The 23,954-nt window shown below is 47.8% G+C and overlaps 7 protein-coding genes across 7 annotated transcripts; 3 read left to right on the forward strand and 4 right to left on the reverse strand.

The window, feature by feature from the left end:
* Positions 1-1,614: 1,614 nt before the first annotated feature.
* FIESC28_08767 (uncharacterized protein) lies at positions 1,615-2,763 on the reverse strand (the record flags this gene model as incomplete). The annotated part of the gene is made up of 2 exons (XM_031162905.1): positions 1,615-2,411; positions 2,466-2,763. The coding sequence occupies 2 exons, from the start codon at positions 2,761-2,763 to the stop codon at positions 1,615-1,617; spliced, it is 1,095 nt and encodes a 364-aa protein (XP_031013034.1).
* Positions 2,764-3,677: 914 nt separating this feature from the next.
* On the forward strand, positions 3,678-6,599 carry FIESC28_08768 (uncharacterized protein; the record flags this gene model as incomplete). The annotated part of the gene is made up of 4 exons (XM_031162906.1): positions 3,678-3,753; positions 3,819-4,129; positions 4,186-6,316; positions 6,367-6,599. 4 exons carry the CDS (start codon positions 3,678-3,680, stop codon positions 6,597-6,599), a joined length of 2,751 nt encoding a protein of 916 aa, XP_031013035.1.
* Positions 6,600-7,683: 1,084 nt separating this feature from the next.
* On the reverse strand, positions 7,684-8,419 carry FIESC28_08769 (uncharacterized protein; the record flags this gene model as incomplete). Its single annotated transcript, XM_031162907.1, has 2 exons — positions 7,684-8,296; positions 8,349-8,419. 2 exons carry the CDS (start codon positions 8,417-8,419, stop codon positions 7,684-7,686), a joined length of 684 nt encoding a protein of 227 aa, XP_031013036.1.
* Positions 8,420-11,378: 2,959 nt separating this feature from the next.
* On the forward strand, positions 11,379-12,158 carry FIESC28_08770 (uncharacterized protein; the record flags this gene model as incomplete). The annotated part of the gene is made up of 2 exons (XM_031162908.1): positions 11,379-11,509; positions 11,558-12,158. The coding sequence occupies 2 exons, from the start codon at positions 11,379-11,381 to the stop codon at positions 12,156-12,158; spliced, it is 732 nt and encodes a 243-aa protein (XP_031013037.1).
* Positions 12,159-14,011: 1,853 nt separating this feature from the next.
* FIESC28_08771 (uncharacterized protein) lies at positions 14,012-15,782 on the reverse strand (the record flags this gene model as incomplete). Its single annotated transcript, XM_031162909.1, has 3 exons — positions 14,012-14,249; positions 14,305-15,110; positions 15,168-15,782. The coding sequence occupies 3 exons, from the start codon at positions 15,780-15,782 to the stop codon at positions 14,012-14,014; spliced, it is 1,659 nt and encodes a 552-aa protein (XP_031013038.1).
* Positions 15,783-17,908: 2,126 nt separating this feature from the next.
* Positions 17,909-22,216, forward strand: FIESC28_08772 (uncharacterized protein; the record flags this gene model as incomplete). The annotated part of the gene is made up of 3 exons (XM_031162910.1): positions 17,909-18,690; positions 18,738-19,635; positions 19,688-22,216. The coding sequence occupies 3 exons, from the start codon at positions 17,909-17,911 to the stop codon at positions 22,214-22,216; spliced, it is 4,209 nt and encodes a 1,402-aa protein (XP_031013039.1).
* Positions 22,217-22,793: 577 nt separating this feature from the next.
* FIESC28_08773 (uncharacterized protein) lies at positions 22,794-23,147 on the reverse strand (the record flags this gene model as incomplete). Its single annotated transcript, XM_031162911.1, has 1 exon — positions 22,794-23,147. The coding sequence occupies one exon, from the start codon at positions 23,145-23,147 to the stop codon at positions 22,794-22,796; it is 354 nt and encodes a 117-aa protein (XP_031013040.1).
* Positions 23,148-23,954: the final 807 nt, after the last annotated feature.

Genomic DNA, 23,954 nt, shown 5'->3' on the forward strand with positions numbered 1-23,954 from the left:
TTTGTATCTACAGGTCAAAACGAACAAAACAAATGTGCAAATGCAAGATAAACGCCCAGGGGGAGAGCAGCGCCCATCTTTAAACAAACCGCCAGTCCAGCCGCATTACGACGTAGTGTGAATGGCTGTCCGCCCCCGGTGGCGTTTTGCCCATCCCAAGCTGTGCTGGATTAGTCCTGGTTTAAGTCTGCCAAGGCATACATAACCCAGGATCCGATCTTTATACGTTGCGGGGGGCCGTGAAGGTACAAAAACTACGGCTGAAAGAGTGTGGTTGACGTATGGATTTGGACCTGCATGTGGCGTTGGGCCGTCTTGATTGCACGTCAAGGGACCTTTTGTCTAGGTATGAAAATATGCATATGTATGTGCTTCCATTTTGTGAAGTATATACAGTATTACTGATGATAGCGTAAGACAAATACTCAAGTATCGGTAATAAAGGTGAATCATGACAATGCCCTTCTTCACCTGATTCAAGGACACCATTCCAAGGCACCCTTACCCTTGTCTCACTGCCGTCGTAGACTAATCCATTCAGCTACGGATTCATCCCAACTCCGCCCCTCGTCTACCGACAAACGACCTAACCTTGTTAAGAAAGCTACCATTGAAATCCAATAAGAATGTCTCTTTTCGGGCGCTGAGGGTCACAAGAGACATGGGAATCACTTAGAGTTGTCTTGGCCTACGATTCAGCTTTAATCCCCCGTCCAAGGGTGCTTGCGCGGCCTTTTTCTCTCATATGTTTCCCTTGGGTGATGATGTCTTTGATATCTCAATTAGGATTAGATACATGTAACCCGTGGCGGTTCCGTGCTCTTGGCGTCAACGGAACTTCGAAAAGCGTTATTTTGAAATGAAGAGGCTTGCGGGAATACGATGTTGCATGTTCGCGGCTGACGACGGGTTTGCACAGCAGTGAAACGTTGGATGAAATTACGTGTGAGACGATTGGATGTTGGTGTGATAGAAAGTTTGCCATGAGTTAATAAGTAATTAAAGATGAAATAGACTCAAAGAATTGGAAGCTTGAGTGCTGGTGGTTGCAACATGACGGCAACTCTATCTTGATCACCAACCATCAGATGATCTCAGCGCGTCCTCACTGACTTTCTCTTTCATGGTAATCCCAGCCTGCCATCTTTAGCACAGCTTCCAATTGGCTCGGCGCGCCTGTCTTGTATTGACTAATTTCATGGCTCCTGTATCTCAATTCAGCTGCAGCCCTTGTTCGTGAGGCTGATGTAGGGTAAGACAAGGGTATCGAAAACAACTCGAAATCAGAATAAATGTGCCAACATGATGTACGTCCATGATCAAAACATTTTACAATATACATCTCTTCTGAAGACCATGATGGACTTGTGGCTCGGGACGCGCGGTCGGGCTTGAAAAGGCGTTGTGGTTCATGCACGTTGTCACTTTGCGACAAAGTTATAATTTAAGCATATGGCTATCGGGTGTGAGACAAACAGGACTTCACTGTCGGAAAGTTTCACACGTAACATGCATTCACATTTTCCTATTTTTGTTCTATTGTACAAGGCATTTTATTCTACAAGCCATCTCACGGCCATCTATTCCACATGTTTTATACTTTGATGCAGGACCTCAAGCCTTGCCTGTTCCAGAGACCAGCAGAACAACACTGCCCAGCTGTCGTCTCACGTCCTCCTTGTTCACGTCATGAGTATCCTCGACCTCTCCCCACTGACCAGTCTGCCAATCAACCTCGAGACTAGTAGCAACGGCTGCCTCTTCGACGCCGAACTTCTTGCCCGTGTTCAGATTGCCCTTACCGACCGAACCCTCACTCCACTCGACGACGAATCTCGAAGCAGCGATGAGACTCTTGCCAGCCAAGGTAGCGCGCTCAATTCCTGCAATCTCGAAGGCATCGAGGCCGGAGATCCAACCCTGGACGACCTCACGGACTCCGGGGGCTTGTGACTGAGGCATGATGGTGTGTCCATCGAGAACAGGGTTGATGGTGATGCCAGGCCAGACATGAGTTGTAAGGAAAGACACAATCTCCTCAGCTGTGCGCTTCTGTACGTCTCGTAGTGACTCTCCAGCATCGTTCTTGCGATCGTGCACTCCGGCTGGAGGATTCCAGCAGAGAATAGAGTCGGTATCGAGGTATCGAAGCATGGTGGTGGCAATTGAGTCTCGGATTTCCGAGATTTCGGTACCGGGGGCTTGGTCGGCTGCGGCGATGTCGAGGGCTCGGCAGGCGAGACTGGTAAGAGGGATCAAGTGATGTCTTGTAGCGTCTTGAGCAGAAGTCAAGAGATCCCATTCGAGGGCGAGGGCGGAGGCGAGGTCGGGTTTCGTAATGGGGATTCGGATGATTTCTTTGGTAACAGGGTGTCTCAAAGGCCGGGTATCGAGGAAGACTTGAAGAGCACCTGTTCCGTGGTAAGTATATGTGATAGTGGCGGGGTTTCACGCCCTTTCCTTACCATCGACTTCCTTGACAGAAACATCCTTCCAGAATCGCTTCTTCAAACCACCACCCTTTCCACTACTAGCACTTCGTAGCTCCTTAGCATTCTTGAGCATCTCGGCCTGTCTCCTCCGTCTGGCGACTCGCTGGTGAACATCTTGCGGTTGGACCGGTGGCTCTGGGGGAGGGCCCGTGCCGACAACCGGAGCGACATTGGCAGCCTTGACGACGGTCGAGTGAATCGGGCGAACGAAGGCAGAGCGCTGAATGAGTCTAGGCGCAATGCGCAGTGGTAGCCGCGTTACAGGCTTCATTTTGGGCGACGGATTGGGTTGCTGAATCGGGTTGAGGGAGCGAAGCTGGAAGGGTTCAAAGATCAAAGATGCGAGCCGGAAAATTGGGTCCGGCTGGTGAAGTTCGGAGCGGGTGGGTTCTGGCCTTCAGGGTCGACATGATGTCACTCGCACTCATGAAGAGTGCAAAAGCAGCCATCATTTCTAGCCTGAGCCTCTTAGCATTGGAGTGAGAGGTCTCAATGGTTATAGGATAGCCAACTCAAGAGTTTCAATCTTCGAGTATCAAAAGGATGTGTTCTTCCGAGCGTTTACCACTCACAAGGTACATGGAATCTCTAATCCGACTTTGGGGAAGTGGATCGGTACAGTACATGTCAAGAGATTCAACGCTGGCCAAAAGCATGACCGCGGGAATTATAAGCTGTCGTAATTAAGTAAAGATGCCGGCGGTAAAGGCTTGGATATCTCGCACGAGCCTTTGAGGTTGGGAAGTTCATATGTCGAACGTCCATCAGTACACAACAAGGCGCTTATGGAGTATTTAATGCTGCGGGTACCTGAAGCTACGATGCTCCATTCTCCATTCTCCAGCAGATCAGCGTCCAGCTATTGTTGCACATTATCTTTGCCCAAATGAAGGCTTCATTTCACCTCAATGGGAAGCCCTATAAGATGAATATATCATGTACTACAGGCTTCATTCTCTAATAACAATCCCAGAAATTGCTTTCAATAAATTTGAATGGAGCTGAATGCTACCAAAGTTGTTGACACGAATCACCGCCCGATAAGGGGGCCGATAACGTCACGTGATGCGGCACCACTCATCCCTGAAGCGTAACTGCGACGTGGTGATTCTACCTTAGGAGCGTCTCGACCGCAACCTCCAGTCTCCCTCGACCAAACCTCTTACCACAACCCAATTGCCCAACATGAGTTACGGCAAAAAGGACGAAGACGCCGACCTCGGGCTGGTCAAGGTGGATAGAACTCAAGTTTTCCAAGAAGGTTCGTCACTTACAATCGTCTTGTTCCTTTACCTCCCCCCACAGTCAAGCTAAATAGTTCGCCAGCACGACTCTTCAACAGCTCCCCTATCCAGCCTCGACGATGTCGCATTCTCCTCACAAAGATCGCCCTTCTTCTCTACACAGGAGAGAAGTTCCCTACAAACGAAGCTACAACCCTCTTTTTCGGTATCTCGAAGCTCTTCCAGAACAAGGATGCCAGTCTCCGACAGATGGTCCACCTTGTCATCAAGGAGCTTGCCAACTCGGCTGAGGATATTATTATGGTCACCAGCACAATTATGAAGGACACTGGTGGCAGTACCGATGCTATCTATCGACCCAATGCTATTCGTGCTCTCTGCCGCATTATCGATGTAGGTGGCTTTGCTGGCAGGTACACCGACACCCCTGGATGCTGACAATATTAAAGGCCACGACCGTCCAATCGATCGAACGAGTGATGAAGACTGCAATTGTCGATAAGAACCCCTCCGTATCCTCCGCCGCCCTGGTTTCATCCTACCACCTCCTACCGATCGCAAAGGATGTCGTTCGGCGATGGCAAAGCGAGACGCAGGAGGCCGCTGCCTCCAACAAGTCCTCTGGTGGCTTCTCCCTTGGTTTCTCCACATCGAGCAGCCAGGTCCCCATGAACCACTCGACCATGTCGCAATACCACGCCGTCGGACTTCTATATCAAATGCGCATGCACGATCGAATGGCCCTTGTCAAGATGGTTCAGCAGTTCGGTGCCGCCGGTGCCCTTAAGAGCCCTGCTGCTATCGTTATGCTGGTTCGACTTGCCGCACAGCTCGCCGAGGAGGACGCTTCATTGAGAAAGCCCATGATGCAGCTTCTCGATGGCTGGTTGCGACACAAGAGCGAGATGGTTAATTTCGAGGCTGCTAAGGCTATCTGCGACATGCGAGACGTTACCGATGCCGAGGTGGCGCAAGCTGTTCATGTCCTTCAGCTGTTCCTCACCTCTCCTCGCGCTGTCACCAAGTTTGCCGCTCTCCGAATCCTCCACAACTTTGCTAGCTTCAAGCCCAACGCCGTCAACGCCTGCAACCCCGATATCGAGCTCCTCATCTCCAACAGCAACCGATCCATTGCTACCTTCGCCATCACGACGCTACTCAAGACCGGTAACGAGGCCAGTGTCGACCGATTGATGAAGCAGATCTCAACCTTCATGTCCGAAATTACCGACGAGTTCAAGATCACGATTGTCGAGGCTATCCGAACCCTGTGCCTCAAGTTCCCCAGCAAGCAGGCCGGTATGCTTACCTTCCTCAGTGGTATCCTGCGTGATGAGGGTGGTTACGAGTTCAAGAGGGCCGTTGTGGAGAGCATGTTTGACTTGATCAAGTTTGTTCCCGACTCTAAGGAGGATGCGCTTGCCCACCTTTGCGAATTTATCGAGGATTGCGAATTCACTAAGCTGGCTGTCCGAATTCTCCATCTTATTGGTCTCGAGGGTCCCAAGACTGCTCAACCTACCAAGTACATTCGATACATTTACAACCGAGTTGTCCTCGAGAACGCCATCGTTCGAGCCGCTGCTGTTACTGCTCTCGCCAAGTTTGGCGTTGGCCAGCAAGATGCCGATGTCAAGAGCAGTGTTCGAGTTCTCCTTACCCGATGCTTGGACGATGTTGACGATGAGGTCCGTGACCGTGCTGCCCTTAACCTCAAGCTCATGAACGAGGAGGATGACGAGATGGCTACTCGATTCGTCAAGAACGAGAACATGTTCTCTCTCCCCTACTTTGAGCAGCAGCTCGTTATGTACGTCACCTCAGACGACAAGGCTGCTTTCGACAGCCCTTTCGACATCTCAAAGATCCCCGTGGTTACCCGAGAGCAGGCCGATGCCGAGGACCGATCCAAGAAGCTGATTGCCACTACCCCTACTCTCAAGGCCCCCAAGGTTGGACCCACCAAGGCTACCGGTGCCGAGGCAGTTGCTACTGCTTCTGCTCAGGCTCAGAAGTACGCCCAGGAGCTCATGGAGATCCCCGAGATGAAGGAGTTCGGCAGTGTGCTCAAGTCTTCGCCTCTCATCGAGCTCACCGAGGCCGAGACCGAGTACGTCGTTTCTTTGGTCAAGCATATCTTCAAGGAGCACATTGTTCTCCAATACGAGGTCAAGAACACCTTGCCCGACACCGTTCTCGAGAACGTTTCCGTTGTCGCCACCCCTGCCGACGACGAGGAACTTGAGGAGGTCTTCATCATCCAGGCTGAGAAGCTTGCTACCGATGAGCCTGGCAAGGTTTACGTGGCCTTTAAGAAGGTTGGCGGCGAGGCTTCTCTGCCTATCTCCACCTTCTCCAACATTCTCAAGTTCACCAGCAAGGAAATTGACCCCTCAACGGGCGAGCCAGAGGATACTGGCTACGATGATGAGTACGAGGTTGCCGAGTTCGACCTTTCTGGTAGCGACTACGTGATCCCCACATTTGCTGGCAACTTCAGCCACATCTGGGAGCAAATTGGTGCTTCTGGCGAGGAGGTCACAGAAACCCTCCAATTGAGTGGTATGGAGAGCATCGCAGGTACGTTGATCGCTGAAAACACGATGATGTCAATACTAACAGAATCCTAGATGCTACGGAGCAACTTACAAAGGCTCTGTCTCTGCAGCCTCTGGAGGGTACCGACGTTCCTGTCAACCAGACCACCCATACGCTCAAGCTTCTGGGTAAGACAGTTGGCGGAGGTCGTGTGGTTGCCAACGTGCGGATGGCGTTTTCATCAAAAACAGGTGTCACGACAAAGATTACAGTGCGAAGCGAGGAAGAGAATGTGGCTGGCCTAGTTATCGCATCAGTTGCTTAAGGATGAGAAGCAAAGCCGGCGTTGAAAGGATAATGATGTATCGAAAGCTTTGCCTCGGGTTTTAGAACATACCGTGCAAGTCTGTGGCGAGTAATGTGATTATTTACGATTCATTTTCTCTTGCACTGGAATCATGATTGCCACACATGATGGTTCAAAGGCTCGCAAAAAGTGATTGGGGGGATGGGCATTCATTGGTTGGGTACCTAGACGGAAGCGATGAAGGTATAAGAGCATGTTTTTAGTGAAGCATGGTTGTTGGGACCATGAGATTTGTTGCAAAAAGATGGAATTTTATCTGAAATGGCAAATGCGTGCAATGTGCGACTCAGCGAGAGATGTTAGCTGCTAGGTGCTGTGATGTTCAAGTGAAGAACCCTCGAACAACACCTACCAGCTCTCGTCGACATCGTCATGATATCTCCGTCGCTCGAGTTGACTTTGCTACATGTATTTACGTCGACAATGCCCAGTGGCTCCCGCTTCTGCGCATCGCTATTCACCCGAAGGGCATCTCCACGGAAAGGAGTCTTGAGCTTTAATATTGACACCTTCGCTAAACCTCATTCTTAAGCTTTGATAGCAGTGTTCAGTAAAATATAGATCGGTTGTTCATGCTTCTTAATGACCTCCTCCATCGATGCCAGGGCCTCTTCTGGAATCTGCTTGGTTGTGCGAAAGAGCTAACGCTCTACGCCGTCATCCCACAGGAGTTCATAGCCAAAACTCAATAAGGGCTGGAACAACAATCACCGGGCCTCCTGAAGACGAGTTCTGTAAGTAATTTTCTGCGTTCTACCTACAGCGACAATTCTGTGTAATCCATCGAGAAATTAGAAATATCTTGAGGGTACACGGTGAATAATAAAACATCGCAATCGTAGTGAGAGCCACATCCAGAGTTTTGTCGGGACTTATAAGCTGTTTAGGATCGAATGTACTTAGGGGTTCTTTTATAGCATGGCGAAGCAGGCCTTCTCTATAACAGCTTTCTTCCACGCAAACGGTCTGCCATCCTCTCGACTAGATCTTTACCAAAGTCTAACTCCAACACGTTGACTTAATGCGAGTGATTTGGCTTATCCTACCACCATCCAATCGTAAACAACCCTCCAAGTCTACTTGCGTCCCGGGCTTCCTGAAGTCTTTTGTTCTCAGCCTCGAGACTAGCAATCTTCTGGCAGAGAATCCCGGACATGGTACCACCTATGGCATTCTGAAGCTCGTCCATTCCTTCTAGAGACATGGTAACGCCTTCCACATTCATTCGATGACAGACATAGTTGTAGAGGGCTCCAGTAATAGCCATGCGCTCGAACGGAGGCTTCGGCAACTTCTTGACGATGTCAATAAGAGCCATCTTGTCTCCATAGAGCTCGATCCTCTCAGCTGCAAGTTGGCGGAGACCTATAAGCCTATATCTCAAGGAGACACCGTGGACATAGACCGCCGTCGCAAAATCTTTTGCATTGCGCTCAGCCTCGGAAGGTCGATGGAATTTCAAGTTCTGGTACTGTTTGGTGAATAAGAAGTGCACAATGATATGTGCTACATGGTGTGGTATGCCGGAAATTTGAAGGGTTTGTCGGCTGTTCCATATCTCTAGGAACTGGGGATGTTCTTGAAGAACTTGGTCAGGGATGTGGACCCAGTGGCCGTTGTCGAACTGTATGGCACGGGATGGTCCCAGCCACCGCCTGATTAACGTTAACTTCTACGTCCAACGAGAGAGTGGGAAAAAGTACTGACGATGTGGTAGGACGTTCCTCGGGCTGGTCTTTCTTCTCAGCCGAGCAAAAGAGATCCCACCATGAGCTCATCTTGAACGGCGGGTTGTCATAGAGAGGTACATTTTCCGTTGGTTCAAGCAGCCAAGTTGCTATAGTCTATAATAGGTGATTTAAAAGAAAGGTGAACTAATATAGCCGATAACCAAAGTCTGTTTGTGGTGACCAAGTAGTATATAAGAGAGGCAAGAAGACGATAAGTTGCCAAAGGAGTCTTCAAAAGGAAGCTTCCGTTTGAGAAGAAGGAAAAGTAGAACAGACAAGATTCAGGATACATGTAAGATGTTCGGCCACACTCCATTCACTGTCACTGCAGACTAAACCTGAGGAGCACCGAGAGCAAACAAACGCAATGCGGGGCCCAACACGATCGATTGAACGCGTCGCGACAACTTCAGTCAACAGTAATGTATGGATGATAACGCGACGACCGTTTGATGTTGTGCTGTTCAGTCTACCGTAGGCTGAACAAAGTCTTTGTTCAAGGCGCTCCGACCACGCACAATCTCTTTGTGACTTCAGCCACACATCACAGTCTGATGTTGCTTTCACATTGGACCAACCAGATTCATTCGAAGAGTGCTGGTAAGTGCTGTCATATCATTTGCTACATGTGCACATCTGGAGCAAGACCATCTATAACCCAATAGGCGTTTGATGAGGAAGCTAGCCTCTTTGTTACAGTCTCCTTCTACCTATGTATTCTCCAACATTGACCAAGTTGTCATGAGTCCCACAAAAGTACTTTATCATCAGCCACTGAATGCCGGCTGCTTGCCATCCTGTTCCTTTCTTAACTATTAAATCGCGTGGAAGGGCTTCAGCAGTTTCGTCCAAGAAATCCGGGACAGGCCGTTAGGTTGGTAGACGATGAGCTTTCACCGATAGAGGGCTTGTCTGGTACACTCTAGTTCAAGCTCACTCCCTATTCAACATCCTCATTCTGAGAACACCGCACGATACATAATTTATCCCATATCTCATCGCTACTATTGATGTATCGGTCGAGTTAATATTCTTCTCGAATCCCACCAGACAAGGACATGCAATTCCCGATAGTCCCCACACAGTTCTTTCTGCCAAGCTAACAAACGTTACCTACCGTCTATCTATTTGATCAAGGTCTCACTTACTATTTCCGTGTCGAGAGACTGGTTCAAGGCCGCGATATAGCCCTCAAGTCAAGACCTGGCAGACCACCCCTAGGTAGGTGAGTGTCAGAAGAATTGACCGTCATAAGCATAAGAGACGAAATTATTTAGTCATTTTATGCCAGCTTAGATGGGCCTTTAGACTACTTTATTTTAGCAGCCTAAGTCTTAGAGGTTAATTCTTCTGTTGCCCTGCGGCATCTAACGACCTCATGCGAAACTGGTCAAGTTAGCGATCGTCCTATATTACATTCCTGTCATGCCTTACCATTTGCCGCTCTAACACCCTCCACCTCGGCAGGAACAGGCGCCGTGGTGACTCAGGGCCAGATAGTTCCGACCCGCTCCTACACAGATGTCTTCCTGTGACACTGAGCATCGGATCAACACTTACGGTTTGAGTCGAACGACCCAGCTCAGAGCTAATGATTTCATCCTCAAGTGAACGACCTGCCCCCGCCGCATTTCTGCGAAACTGTCCAACGTCAGCCATGCTTCTCTCACTGCCACAGCGTTACATATCTTTGCCGAAAGGCGGTCTGGGGTGAGACTCGTCGAACTTGGGTAGTCGCAACTCACCCCATCCCAGCTTTTCTTCTGAGAAACTGATCTGGGATATCTCTTTTCGACAAAGACCCAAGCCTAGCGGGTGGTTTGTCTGTGTTCGTAGAAACTAAACCAAGTTCGCGTGGCCTCCCACACACTTCTTTTCCCAGGCTGCAAGCCATCTCCCACAAGGCGCTAACTCTCCCACCAGTTTGACTGGGTCATCAGTAGTGCTGCTACGGCTCTGTGTGCGAGTTGACTACAATTCGCATCAGGGTATTCCATGGACTGAGACTGGTCGGTGGGCACAAACAGTTGTAAACCGTGACTGTTGCATTCTGCCACAAGACAGACGTTTAACAACAACCTTTAGCACAGTCAGACTCAGGCGTTTCTAGTTAAAGTTTGAGAAAACGGGTGAAAAATTACTTACTTTGACTGTAGCTCAGTTCGGGCATCGAGCTTGTATCTTCCAATATTAGGGACATGGAGATAGCTAAGCAATGAGAGGTGTAATCAAAGGTAGTGCCGTCCAGTCAAGGCTACCTATCCAGGCAGAGGAAATTGTCATTTGCATGCCGCACAAGGTCAGAACGAGCTGCTTTGTTGTATCTTAACTTTCGTTCTTAAACTGAAAAGACGCATACACACTTCTGTTGGTCCTTCAACAAAAAAGGAGGCCAAAGCTAAAGTCCATTAAATGTCCCGCGGTAGTAACTCTAGTGGTTCAGGCCGCTCCGGTCAGTCCGCTCAAGGCTCAAGGCATGCATGTCTAATCCGTACTGAGCAAATTACCTCCTCGTGTTAACACACAATAACCAGAGCTCGCCCTAGATTCGAAAGGTCGAAGTTCGTTGGTCTGGCTAGAGATTCTTACAGACCTTCATGCATCACATCTTGACTACTCATTACCGGGCATCATATCACCAGATGGGCCACTAAGAAATCCCATGTCACAGCTGCTAAGAAATCTTAACACTACCGGTTGCACGGTTGTTAAGAATAGATGGTTAGAATATGGAATGAGCTTTCTCTTTTGTACAGTTGATTTAGCTTCGGTGGTTTTTTGTTACAAGACTCCGGTGCTTTTGGTTGTCTGAACTTGTTGTATAATGTTTCCTTCCAGTATTAATGGAGAAAGCAAGAGCAGTGATTCACTACATATATTTCACACTTGCTCCAGATCTGTGCCTGGCATCCAATCTTTGCATCGCAACTCTCACTCTACAATCCCTCCTTAATCTCTTCTTTCTAGTAACTCCCAAGCTACTCGCCCATCTCGCCTTTCCGCCACTATGGCTAATACGGGATGGTCGGCTGAGGTTACTAAAGCGCCTGCTGTATCTCAATCACCACCACTCAAGAGGAAGTTGGTTTCTTTTGACCCGTCATCGTCGTCATCCCGCAGCTTTCGTTGGGGAAACTCGTAAGTCTCATACAATTGGAAACGTCGAGCTGTACTGATCAGCCGAAGTCCATACGAAGGGCAATTTGTCAAGCTCTATTTCGACGGCGCTGTTTTCCAAGTTCCATTCACTATGATCCCTCGCAGCATCACCGACAAGTATCCGGCCCTGGAAACAGAGAACGACTGTATTACAATCACTGGGCTGAACCAGCGACATGGACATACCATAGTCCATTTCTGGCACACGGGAAACTACCAGTGGATCGTACCTAGAGTAGGACAGGGTCTTTTAAACAGCAAAGAGGTCAAGTTCAAAGACGCTCTGAGAATCTATGAGTTCGCTACAAGCCACTCAATCAACCAACTGGCCTCCTTCGCTTTCAACCACGTTAAAGAAATCGGCAACTCCTTGAAACTCTCCAAGATGCTCATCATGATGCACGAGAACAACTTCGATCTCCACAACAAAGAAGAGAGACTGGTCGAGTATCTCATGGAACAAGTACGTCTACCAACAGTGAAAATTGCACAGAAAGATATCGATAAGGTTGAGATGGCTATTCCCTCTCGCAGCGTATCGTCTATCATGCTCCTGACCATGCTGGGAATGAAGCTCTCCCTACAAAAGTATGAGGAGGACGAATGTCGAAAAGTTTCTATACCATAGTTGCTTCCAACTGGTATCTTTCCTCTCCGTTGGTGGAACGCCGATGATTTCGAGGATCGGGTATGGACTACGGGGCTAGATGCAACCTGGAGAATACCGGGATAATGCAAGCACTAAATCGAGAGCTCAATACAATCACTGTCTATTTGAGAGACTATTCATAACGTTTTTGGAATTGCTCTAAATGCGTGAAATCGATATTGTACTGGCTACGAGTTGCTAGCATGGGTAAGTTAGTGACACTTTGCAACTATATTTTCAACGATCAAGACGCGTAATTGGTTTAGTGGTAAAATTCTCCGTTGCCATCGGGGAGCCCTGGGTTCGATTCCCAGATTACGCATCGCCAGCTCTTCTGAGCTCCTTCTTCTTTTGCCCCTCACGCCTTTTTCTGACCCACACCTTTTTTACTTCATGTTTGTGAAGTAGCGGATCGTCTTACTAGCGCTGGAGTGCAGAAGAGGACAGCACTGTTTCCTTTTCAGGCCCAGCGCTTTCATAAAAGATCAACACACTTGAGATAGATAGGGAGGTATTGAAATAAGTCAAGATGACTCTTTCTTTATGGTTCACGTGACCCTTATGCAGGATGTCAGAACTAACCACCTCTCTGACGTCTCGACTTCAGTAGTAATCCCAATACTCCGCATTAAACCTGACAACAACAATCACAACGGCGATATCAACGTCATATAGCAAACAATGACTGTCACGCACACCGTCCTTTTCCAATTCAAGTCAGACGTGGATTCGTCTCAAGTCAGAGAGGCATGCCTAGCAAAGTCCTTCATGTAGCAGTTACTAACTAATAATCCCTCTTGATCTAGATCTGTGATCGATTCCTCGCACTCAAAGACAAATGCATCCATCCTACTAGCAACACACCGTACATCGTTTCACTTGTAGGTGGCAAGGATAATTCTCCAGAAGGAATGCAGGTGTGTCCACAAATAAGAAACAAGCTTCTAAAGTCTGGTCCAAGACTGACCTGATTGTAGAACGGCCTTACGCATGGCTTTGTGGTTATCTTCAACTCCACAGAAGATCGAGACTACTACGTTAAGACGGATCCTGCTCACCAGGACTTTATTAGCAAAGTTGGGAGCCTTCTCGAGAAGGTCACTGTACTTGATTTCACGAATGGGGTCTATTAGACATAGCTTGCAAGTTTGACTACAAGGACTCGATCGTTGATTTGGAACCTAATTTGAGTGCGTGTAGGCTACCTGGCCGCTCATAACATCAGTATAGCATGGAAAGGGCTGTGGTATAAAACACATGTTTGAGCTTTTGGAAGTCACCCTTCAAGGCGTACAGTTCAAATCAACACAACGAAATGACCTGTCTGATACTCAATCCGAAGTGAAGTTGATTAAACCCATGCTTTATGGCATCGCTCGATACACACTATCTATTTCATCTAGCACTGAATCTATCTGTTACGACGTTTGCCTTTACGAAGCAATCCTCTATCTACTGCAGTGTAGTATCACTTCCCAGAGTAAATCATAGCCCTGAGTCTCAACAAAATCAAAGACGCTAACAACGATCCTATTCCTATACAACTCATGCCTTTGCAAAACTCAAACCGCATCTACGAAGCCTTTCTTGCCCAAATATCCTTTTCCTTTCGCTCAGCTATCCATAAAACGTTATTCATGATAGGGAACTATGGTTCCGATGATGTTGACACTAAGCCATATGCTCAATCGGGAGAAGCTCAATGTTCAAGACATGATGGACAAAGAACTGAAATACCACATTTCCTCATCAAAAGCACCTTGTTGCAACCTCGCGTTACGTCTACCTTTCTATCTGTCGGTTCGTGGTTGCGTTTCAACCTCATTACCGAATTACTTGGCTCTTGCAATTGCACTCTTCGCCAGACGGACAAGTTCCGTAGCGAACTCGTTAACAAGCTTCGTGTGAGCTACCTCTCGTGATGTTAGACGGGATATTGGGAGTTCGCAAATCAAGTTGGCAGCTGATCTAAGAAGCTCAAGATCTGCCACGGCTCTTCCATGGAGAGGATGCATAAGAATATTGAAGAAGATAGTGATCATGGCGGCGGTAGGGTAGAATACAACGATCCTAGATTGCGATTAGTTTGGGCTTCGTACGTATCACGTAAGGTATATCTGCTTACCAGAAAGCTTCACCAGCGAGACCATTCAAGGCTGCTTTCAAGTACACAAGTGTTGAACGACTGGCCTCCAGCGCAAGTGCGATGCTTGATTCAACGCCTGATTCAACAGTCGATGCCCAACCCGCTTCATCCATTGGGCCGTCGGCCTCAGGGCGCTGCATGCACCTCCCACTGGCACGATGTATAGTAGTCATAAGATGGTGGTACTCGAGGTGAAGGGTAATAGCCCGCATACTGCGCGGAAGTTGCATCCCTTCAACAGTCACTTGGGACTCGTTGGATATAGAGAGTTGTGGTCGAAATGTTGAGGGTATAGAAAGTCTCCAATTCTCTAGCTCATGGTCAAGGTCGCGGATGTCAAAGAGAAGTTGAGCAGGTGTTTTCTTGGCGGCTTGCGCTGAGTAAAGCAGGCGGCTAGTCTTCTCTTTGATGTGGCTGAGACGGGGGTCACCTGGGAGATGAGGTGTCAGACCGTTGTCACCAGAGAGTTCGGGAGAAAGACTGTGGGATAGGCCGGGAAGATATTCGTAGCAATTCAGATAGTTCTCCGGTAGGGTGAGATCACAGTAATCGTCAGACATCAAAGGAGGCTGTCCCGTCCGTAGAGCAATGTCCTTATCAAAGATATAAGTAAGCCAGAATAGGAGTCTGATCTGGCGTCGCCCCCGCTCAGAGTGAGTAAGAGGGCCCTCATGAGGCTTTGGCGCGATATAATTCTGACCTCCAAGCGCAAAGACGGTTCGGCAAGCAATGGCGTGAAACATCGAAGCCGAACGAAGTCTTCCTAGGAAGATCTCATGCATGTTCTAGATCCAGGTTAGTAACCATAGACAAGTCTTTAGTATGTATGGAGTAATGCCCACCAGCATGAAAGCAACTTGAAGTGTGGTAAGACTTGCTTCCTCCAGAACATCAGTCAGGATATACCGAGCCTTGGCGGCGCATAAATCAGTATCCACTGCCGGTAAACCGAGCAAAGAAGCTTTGAAGAGAGGAATGATAGACAAAAAAGCCAGAACGCAAGCTTTACAGCTCATATGCTCCAATGGAGAAACCTCGACAGGCAGGCTGGAATAGGCCAAGTCAATGACGCTTTGGAAGAGCACACGATCGACAACTGGAAATACCAAGCTGAAGGAGGAATTGGCGAATACATCGAATACAGTTTCAACAACAGCCCTATCAGGAAGGGCCCACAGGTCCTTTGAGTCTCTGAAATACTCTGCTGGCAATGTTGGGGGTGTCATATGGGTTGGTTGAGGCACCGGTTCGAATAGAACTTCCTCACCCGTCTTGGAAGCGATCCACTGCTTACCTTCTTCGGAGAGAAGGGGCATTCCATTGTGCTGACTAAAATGGCCAAAGTGACAGCCACCAAAGTGAATCTGCCCATAGGAGACGGAGCTGGGAGATGTTCCAAGAGGAGACGCAGCCGGAATTGCAGCAGGCAAGTCTTGGGGCATCATAGGAGACTCCATAGAGCTGGGGGTATAATTAAAAGATGAGGGTGTACCTTCGTTAGTCGCTTGGGCTGGTCGATGACCATACTCCATCATATGAACGTCTGTATCGGTCTGGGGCTCTGCAATCAGTGGGGTGGGAGTGAAAGGCTTTGTCGGGTTATTTTGACTCGCTAATGTTTGGGCGAGTGCTTCCTCCACTCGTCTCAATCTCTCTGCAAGACTATTCTCAGACGACTGTTTAGATCTGCTACCAGGTTAACTTGGACTAATTTTGCTCTGGGTACCAAGAGTGAAACTAACCTTGATTTGGCTGCTGGCTTTCTACGGCCCCTGACACGATCGAATGTACAAGCCAGGTTATGGTGCTGACACCAATTGCACGGTGAATCATCTACCGAATCGCATTGAATCTGTTCGGATGTTAGCCAACTCCAGAACATGACGTGATACATCTCTAGGGTAACATCAGATGCATGTAGGCGAAGAGCAGGGACGCCAAGAGATGTCCCCGATCGATTTGGACAAAGCTCGGGAGCATCGCATCGAGAGAGAGAAGATATGGAGCCAGTAGATTTGAGGTGTACGTACCTTTCGCTTGTGACAAGCGTCACATGCCGTTTTCTGAACCATATTAAAGCAATAGAAAGGAAACCGGAAGAATCAATGACAGGAGATTGCTTAGTACGCGGAACTTGATGTAGGTATTGTTGTTTGGGCCGGGACCAAGCACGAAACGAATGAAAGATCAAAACTGGGTAGGTATGGAAGTCCACAATGGCTTTCTGGACTAGATGCCACTGGATGAAAAAGTCGTTTCAGGCTAGTGTGGGTAGATTCTGTCCAGCTCGTCATAAACCTCGTGTTTGAAAATGAAGTCGGATGGAAAACAATGAATGTCCGGCCGAGTGAGGATGACTCGGAGGTTTATTCAATAGAGGGTAAAACCTCCGCTGATTAAGCAACTTTAAGAACGTCAGCGCTAGACGAGGATTGGGTAGTGATGGAGACAAGACAAGGATGCCCTGAAGCTAGACAGGGAACAAACACACTAAGAGCATCAGTAAGCGGCAGTTCTTGATGTTAAAAACTTCCGGACCATTTATCTGATTTACAAGTTCTTGTCGTGTCTTTTTAATCTATCCAGTCTAGGGGGGCAACAGAAGAAATGTTCTCCAAGGCTTAGACTACTAAAATAAAAAAGCCTAAATGCTTATCTAAACTGGCATAAGATGACTAAACTATTTCGTCTGTTATGGTTACCTATGAAGGCTAATTCTTCTGATACCCTACGTTCGCTGTCAAGTTGGTGACCCGTACATCCGAGAAGAATGCTACATCGGAGCACGGCAGTCGGAATACAGATTACCGATGAATAGCAAATTGTACCTAAATCTTTTTGATATTAATAATTAATGACGGTCTTCGCAGTTGTAATCAGTCCGTCTTGAAAGTCTAAGGCGGGCTCCGCGTAATTGTTACCATTACCATGTGAATGTCGATCTCGGGGAATTGTCCATACAACCCATTACAGTCAATTGATTCTACGTACTCGGGTTTTGAAGCAACAAGACTGTGTTACATTTGTGTACCTCTGTTGACGCGGCTGAACTTGACTACGCCGTTCTCATGAAAATGCCCTACGTAAACGACTCATTCAAACCCCTGCCATTCCATGTCAACCAAGCAGGTGAGTCGCATAAAAATACGCACACATAAAGCCGTTGACAGAAAGACATAGTGGCTTAACAGGCTGATACTGACCCGCTTATTTATGTCACTACCCTGCTTCTGGTGAGAGAGCTTTAGTGTGCGGATTAATTTGCGACCCACCTGCCAAGTTACTAAGCGGCATCATTGCTCGCACTCGCAATTTAGAAACTTTTATCCCAGGGTTTTGTCGATCTAAAAGACCAAGTGGATCAAGGTTCCGCTTCACTAAGAATGCTTATCCTCCGATTCACTAATTCAATTGGTCCGATTGTTTGTGTCGGACACCGAAAAAGGCCGTCATGTTTGTCAACGTCTGAAGCAAATACTGAGAGCATCTCTTTAAAACCGTCATTATTCCGTCTAATCCGTTATGCTGTATCAACACCAAAAACACTCTCTTTCTTTTCCTTGTTTCTTCAAACTGCTTTACCATGGAGTCAGATAGCAATGACTCCCAAACGGTCTATGAACCAACACCCCTCAAGGAAACTCCTCACGATGATATCGAATGGGCTATGAAGTCCGAAGTCATCGCCTACAAAGAGCGAGACAGATCCTCTGGCTTCTCAGACAGAGAACTCGGCGTAACTTGGAAAAACCTCACTGTCGATGTCACCTCAGCAGATTCCGCCATTCACGAGAACTTCTTATCTCAATACAATATCCCTAAGCTCATCAAAGAGTCTCGACAGAAGTCACCACTCAAGACCATCCTCGACAACAGCCATGGCTGCGTCAAGCCCGGTGAAATGCTTCTAGTCCTCGGTCGTCCTGGCTCTGGGTGTACTACTCTCCTCAATATGATCGCCAACAAGAGGCGCGGTTATACCAGTGTCAAGGGTGGTGTTTTCTACGGCTCAATGACAGCCGAAGAAGCCAAGACATACCGCGGCCAGATTGTCATGAACACTGAGGAAGAAGTATTTTACCCTGCACTGACCGTTGGCCAGACCATTGACTTTGCTTCACGCCTCAAAGTCCCCTTTCAACTGCCCAAGGGTGTCAACTCACACGAAGAACTGCGAACTCAGACAAGAGACTTCCTTCTCAAGTCCATGGGTATCGAAGATACCATTGACACCAAGGTTGGCGATGCCTTTATTCGTGGTGTGTCAGGTGGGCAGCGCAAGCGCGTCTCAATCATCGAAACTTTGGCTACCCAGGGCTCAGTCTATTGCTGGGACAACTCTACTCGAGGTTTAGACGCAAGCACGTAAGTATACCCAAGAACCCATCACCTCTCCTTCTAACATAGTATAGTGCCTTGGAATACACCAAGGCCATCCGAGCAATGACAGATGTCATGAAGTTAGCTTCCATCGTGACTCTCTATCAAGCTGGTAATGGTATCTACGATCTCTTCGACAAAGTCCTCGTTCTCGATGAGGGAAAGCAAGTTTACTACGGTCCTCTCAAAGAGGCTAAACCTTTCATGGAGAGCATGGGCTTTATATGTTCGCATGGTGCAAATGTAGCGGACTACTTGACTGGTGTAACTGTCTCCACTGAGAGACAGATCCGTCCTGATTATCAGAACCGGTTTCCGCGAACTGCAGAAGCCCTCCGAGTCGAGTACGAGAAGTCACCCATCCACGAACGAATGCGATCGGAATATGACTATCCTACATCTGACGTCGCCAAGGAGAGAACCAAGCTCTTTCAAGAAGGTGTCCGCCAATTCAAGAATAAGAAGCTCTCCGACGACAGTCCCATGACTGTTGGCTTCTTCGAACAGACCAAGGCATGTGTCATTCGTCAGTATCAGATTGTCCTCGGAGACAAACCCACATTCTTCATTAAGCAGATCTCTATGATTATCCAAGCCCTCATCGCCGGTTCCCTCTTCTACAACGCTTCCAACGACTCAAGCGGCTTGTTCATCAAGTCAGGCGCTGTCTTCGTCGCCCTTCTATCCAACTCATTGGTATCAATGTCTGAAGTCACGGAATCTTTCACAGGGCGTCCCGTTCTTCTCAAGCACAAGTCATTTGCTATGTATCATCCAGCAGCGTTCTGTATTGCACAGATCGCCGCCGACATACCAATCATCTTACTACAAGTCACCACGTTCAGTGTTATTGAATACTTTATGGTTGGTCTTACTGCTACTGCTAGCCACTTCTTTACGTTTTGGGTTATCTTGGTGGCCACCACAATTGTAAGTCAATCCTGAATCATTATCAAGAACCTCTACTAACAGATTCCAACAGTGTATAACCGCCCTCTTCCGAGCTGTCGGCGCCGCCTTCAGCACCTTCGATGCCGCTTCTAAGGTTTCTGGTCTTCTCATCACCGCCACAATTATGTACTCTGGCTATCTCATCCAGAAGCCGTTGATGCATGATTGGTTTGTGTGGATATTCTGGATTGACCCTCTGGCCTATGCTTTCGATGCCCTCTTATCGAACGAGTTTCATGGCAAGATCATACCCTGCGTTGGAAACAACCTTGTTCCCAGTGGGCCGAGTTTCACCGATGGCGATCATCAAGCTTGCGCCGGTGTAGGTGGTGCTCGGCCTGGTCAGAACTACGTGACTGGTGATGACTACTTGGCCTCTCTATCTTATGGACATGACCACTTGTGGAGGAACTTCGGTATCATCTGGGCTTGGTGGCTCCTCTTCGTCGCCATTACCATCTACTTCACCACCAAGTGGCATGCGGCGTCTGAAGATGGACCGTCTCTATTGATCCCACGCGAAAATGCGCATATCACCGCCGCCCTGCGTCAATCCGATGAAGAGGGTCAAGCCTCCGGAGAGAAGAAGATGACTAGCAATCGGGATGGCGGTGTCGTTTCAGGCGATGAATCCGACACAAGCCTAGCTCTCGTCCGAAACACCTCAGTGTTTACATGGAGAAACTTAACTTACACGGTGAAAACTCCCTCGGGAGACCGTACTCTTCTCGACAATGTCCAAGGCTGGGTTAAGCCCGGTATGCTGGGTGCCCTCATGGGTGCTTCGGGTGCTGGAAAGACAACCCTTCTTGATGTTCTAGCCCAGCGCAAGACAGATGGCACTATTCGCGGTTCAATCATGGTCGATGGTCGACCTCTGCCCGTATCATTCCAACGCTCCGCCGGCTATTGCGAGCAACTCGACGTCCATGAGCCCTACGCTACCGTTCGTGAAGCCCTCGAGTTCTCCGCTCTTCTTCGGCAGAGTCGCGATACCCCTCGCGAAGAGAAGCTGAAGTATGTCGACACAATCATCGACCTTCTTGAACTACACGATATTGCGGACACCCTGATTGGGCAGGTCGGCGCGGGACTGAGCGTTGAGCAGCGTAAGCGTGTTACCATCGGTGTTGAGCTTGTCTCTAAGCCAAGCATCCTTATCTTCCTTGATGAACCTACCTCTGGTCTAGATGGCCAATCTGCCTACAATACCGTCCGTTTCCTACGCAAATTGGCTGCTGTCGGCCAAGCTATTCTTGTTACCATTCATCAACCTTCGGCCCAGCTTTTCTCTCAGTTCGATACCCTCCTTCTTCTCGCCAAGGGTGGCAAAACCGTCTATTTTGGTGACATTGGTGAGCAGGCGAAGACTGTTTCTGATTATTTCGGTCGTTATGGAGCATCTTGTCCAAAGGACGTCAACCCAGCTGAGTTCATCATTGATGTTGTCTCAGGACATCTTAGCCAAGGCAGGAACTGGAATGAAGTGTGGCTCTCATCTCCTGAGCACGCTGCCGTCGAGAAGGAGCTTGATCACATCATTACTGAGGCTGCTTCCAAGCCTCCAGGGACCACTGATGACGGTCGAGAATTCGCCGTTCCCTTGTGGGAGCAGACCAGACTCGTCACACATCGAATGAACGTCTCCTTGTATAGAAACTGTGGCTACACAAATAATAAGATCATGCTTCATATCTTCTCAGCCCTCTTCAATGGCTTTACATTCTGGAAGATTGGATCATCTGTGGCTGAGCTTCAACTCAAGCTCTTCACCATCTTCAACTTCATCTTCGTCGCTCCCGGTGTAATGGCTCAGCTTCAACCACTATTCATCCAGCGACGAGACATCTTTGAGACACGTGAGAAAAAGTCCAAGATGTATTCTTGGGTCGCATTCGTCACTGGTCTTATTGTTTCAGAATTCGTATGGCTTGTGGTCTGCGCTATCATATACTTTTTGTGCTGGTTTTACACAGTAGGGTTTCCAGCTGTTTCGTCTCGCGCAGGAGGTACCTTTTTCGTCATGTTATGCTACGAATTCATATATACCGGAATAGGCCAGTTCATCGGAGCGTATTCGCCTAACGAAGTCTTCGCGTCACTCGTCAACCCTCTGGTCATTACGATTCTGGTGTCGTTTTGCGGCGTACTAGTTCCTTACTTTGGTATCCAGGCCTTTTGGAGGTACTGGCTTTACTATATCAACCCGTTTAACTACCTCATGAGCTCGATGCTTACATTTAGTGTCTGGTCTGCCGATGTCGAGTGCAAGGAAAACGAATTGGCTCGCTTCAGTCCTCCCAATGGCACTTCTTGTGGCGAGTACCTCTCAGAGTGGCTCACCCAAGTCCCAAGCAAGCTCCTCAACCCTGATGCTACTGACGAGTGCATGGTATGCTTGTACAGCAAGGGTGAGGATTATCTTCGTACCCTCAACATCAAGGACTACTCGTATGGTTGGAGGAATGCTGGTATTACTGCTGCATTTGTCTTCTCTTCATATGCTCTCGTTTACATTTTAATGAAGCTCCGGACCAAGACTTCCAAGAAGGCTGAGTAGGATGTTTGGAGTTGTTGGTAATGCTTGTTTCTTTGTTGTGGATTTATTATAGAACTTGTAAAATAGACTAGATTGCTTCAGTATAGACAGACCTAATAATTGATAGAAAATTGGGATTAGTGTCGATTCACTACATTTCATCGCTGAATGATAGTCTATGACTTATGGCGTTCGATCTTCAGACTATTGGTGGATGAAAACCAAGTCTGGATGGAGGGTTGCTTTTGAGTCTGGCATACTCGATCTCCTCTACCACCTTTGGTTTTCTTTCATACCAAAACTTTAGGCTCTCGAAAGAATTAAATAAGCTATCTCATGACGTCTGGAGTTTCTCAATTGATGGTAAGTCAGGTTAGAGAATTTTTAGTTATTTCTGTTGTATATTACATGCTGTAGGAACCTTCCAACCCCGTGTTAGAGATGACCTTATTTCTGCTATATTTTACCATCCTTAGCAGGCAAGTTTATGGTTTTCTCCAATGTTTTCCAGCTTTGATCAAACTTCAGCCTGTCTAGTTTCCTCATTTTGGCTTCTGGTCTGTTGCAAGTTTGCACATCCTTGTAGAGTGCTGTTTCGTCATTTCTTAAGGTAATGTTCTCTTCCACCCCAGGCTATTGCTTTGACATAGGTACTATCATTGGCTCTGGGGTCTTCTATACCCGGCTGGCGGCCTTCCGCAATGGCCGCACTTCTATGGGAAAGAGTTCTTGGAAGCTCGACGAATGTTCCCTCGCTGTCGATAAATCCTCGTTTGTCAAGCATTTCTTTGACTTTGATTTCGTCCTTGTTGGATTTTGTGCGATCCCGAACTTTGCTCTTCTCGTTTGCTTCCTCAACAGATGCTTCTCTGTTATACAGGCTACTGGATTTCAGGAGAGGTTGGGAGTTCTTGTCTGCCGCTCCATCGACTGGCTCTTTTTTGCTTTGCATGTTTTCGAGGTTCGGGAAAACACGAGGCTTGCTTTTTGTCATTACCCCGTCGACGAATGCTTTTCTATCATCCTGGGTGTTCCATCTTGACACATCAGGTGGTTCGCGGTAGCTTGGTCCTCCTCTGTTTGGGGATAACAATGTTGTGCTCTTGTTATATGTTTCGAAAGTTTTCCTTCTAACAGTGTCATTGTTTTTCAGTATTCTGTTGTGGGAGTTCTCCTTGAGTGTTTTATCTTTAAATCCATTTGGTTTGTGCTGAGGAGTAGTAGGGGGTGTTTGGTCTTCTCTGCTGTGATCGCTCCCGTTTTTTGTTCCGGGTTCAAATTCCTTTCGAAAACGTCTCATATGCTCCTTGAATAAGGCTGATTTATTGGGAGGGATGATATATAACCTTTTGGTATTAACCACGAGATATGAGTTGCTTATCGTGGGCCGATCAAGGCTTCGGTGTAGCAGAGGGAACATGGTTTTGAAAACAACTGATGATGAGCTTATCCGTGAAACATTTAATAGAAACAGGAAAGCTCAATCCAGACAGGGAAGGGTAAGAGAGTTCAGTAGTCGCACAAAGGGGTTAATTTTCCATCGCCCGAGATTGCTGATTTGTAGGTTACAAGTAAATGATTGGAACTGACTGTGTTCCTTCTCACAATTCCGGAGTGAGAGACGTGTTTTTTGTTTGTGGGGCTGGGACCTTGTTCCCATTGGACAGGAAGTACCTACCCTATACAATATATTGTGGTTTACATACACAACGCCTAATAGTGGGTAGATTATCTGTAGTATTTAACAATAAATGATAAA

This window comes from Fusarium coffeatum (genome assembly GCF_003316985.1).
Source record: "Fusarium coffeatum strain FIESC_28 chromosome Unknown BRIP53273_contig_211, whole genome shotgun sequence".
Taxonomy (NCBI): Eukaryota; Fungi; Ascomycota; class Sordariomycetes; order Hypocreales; family Nectriaceae; genus Fusarium; species Fusarium coffeatum.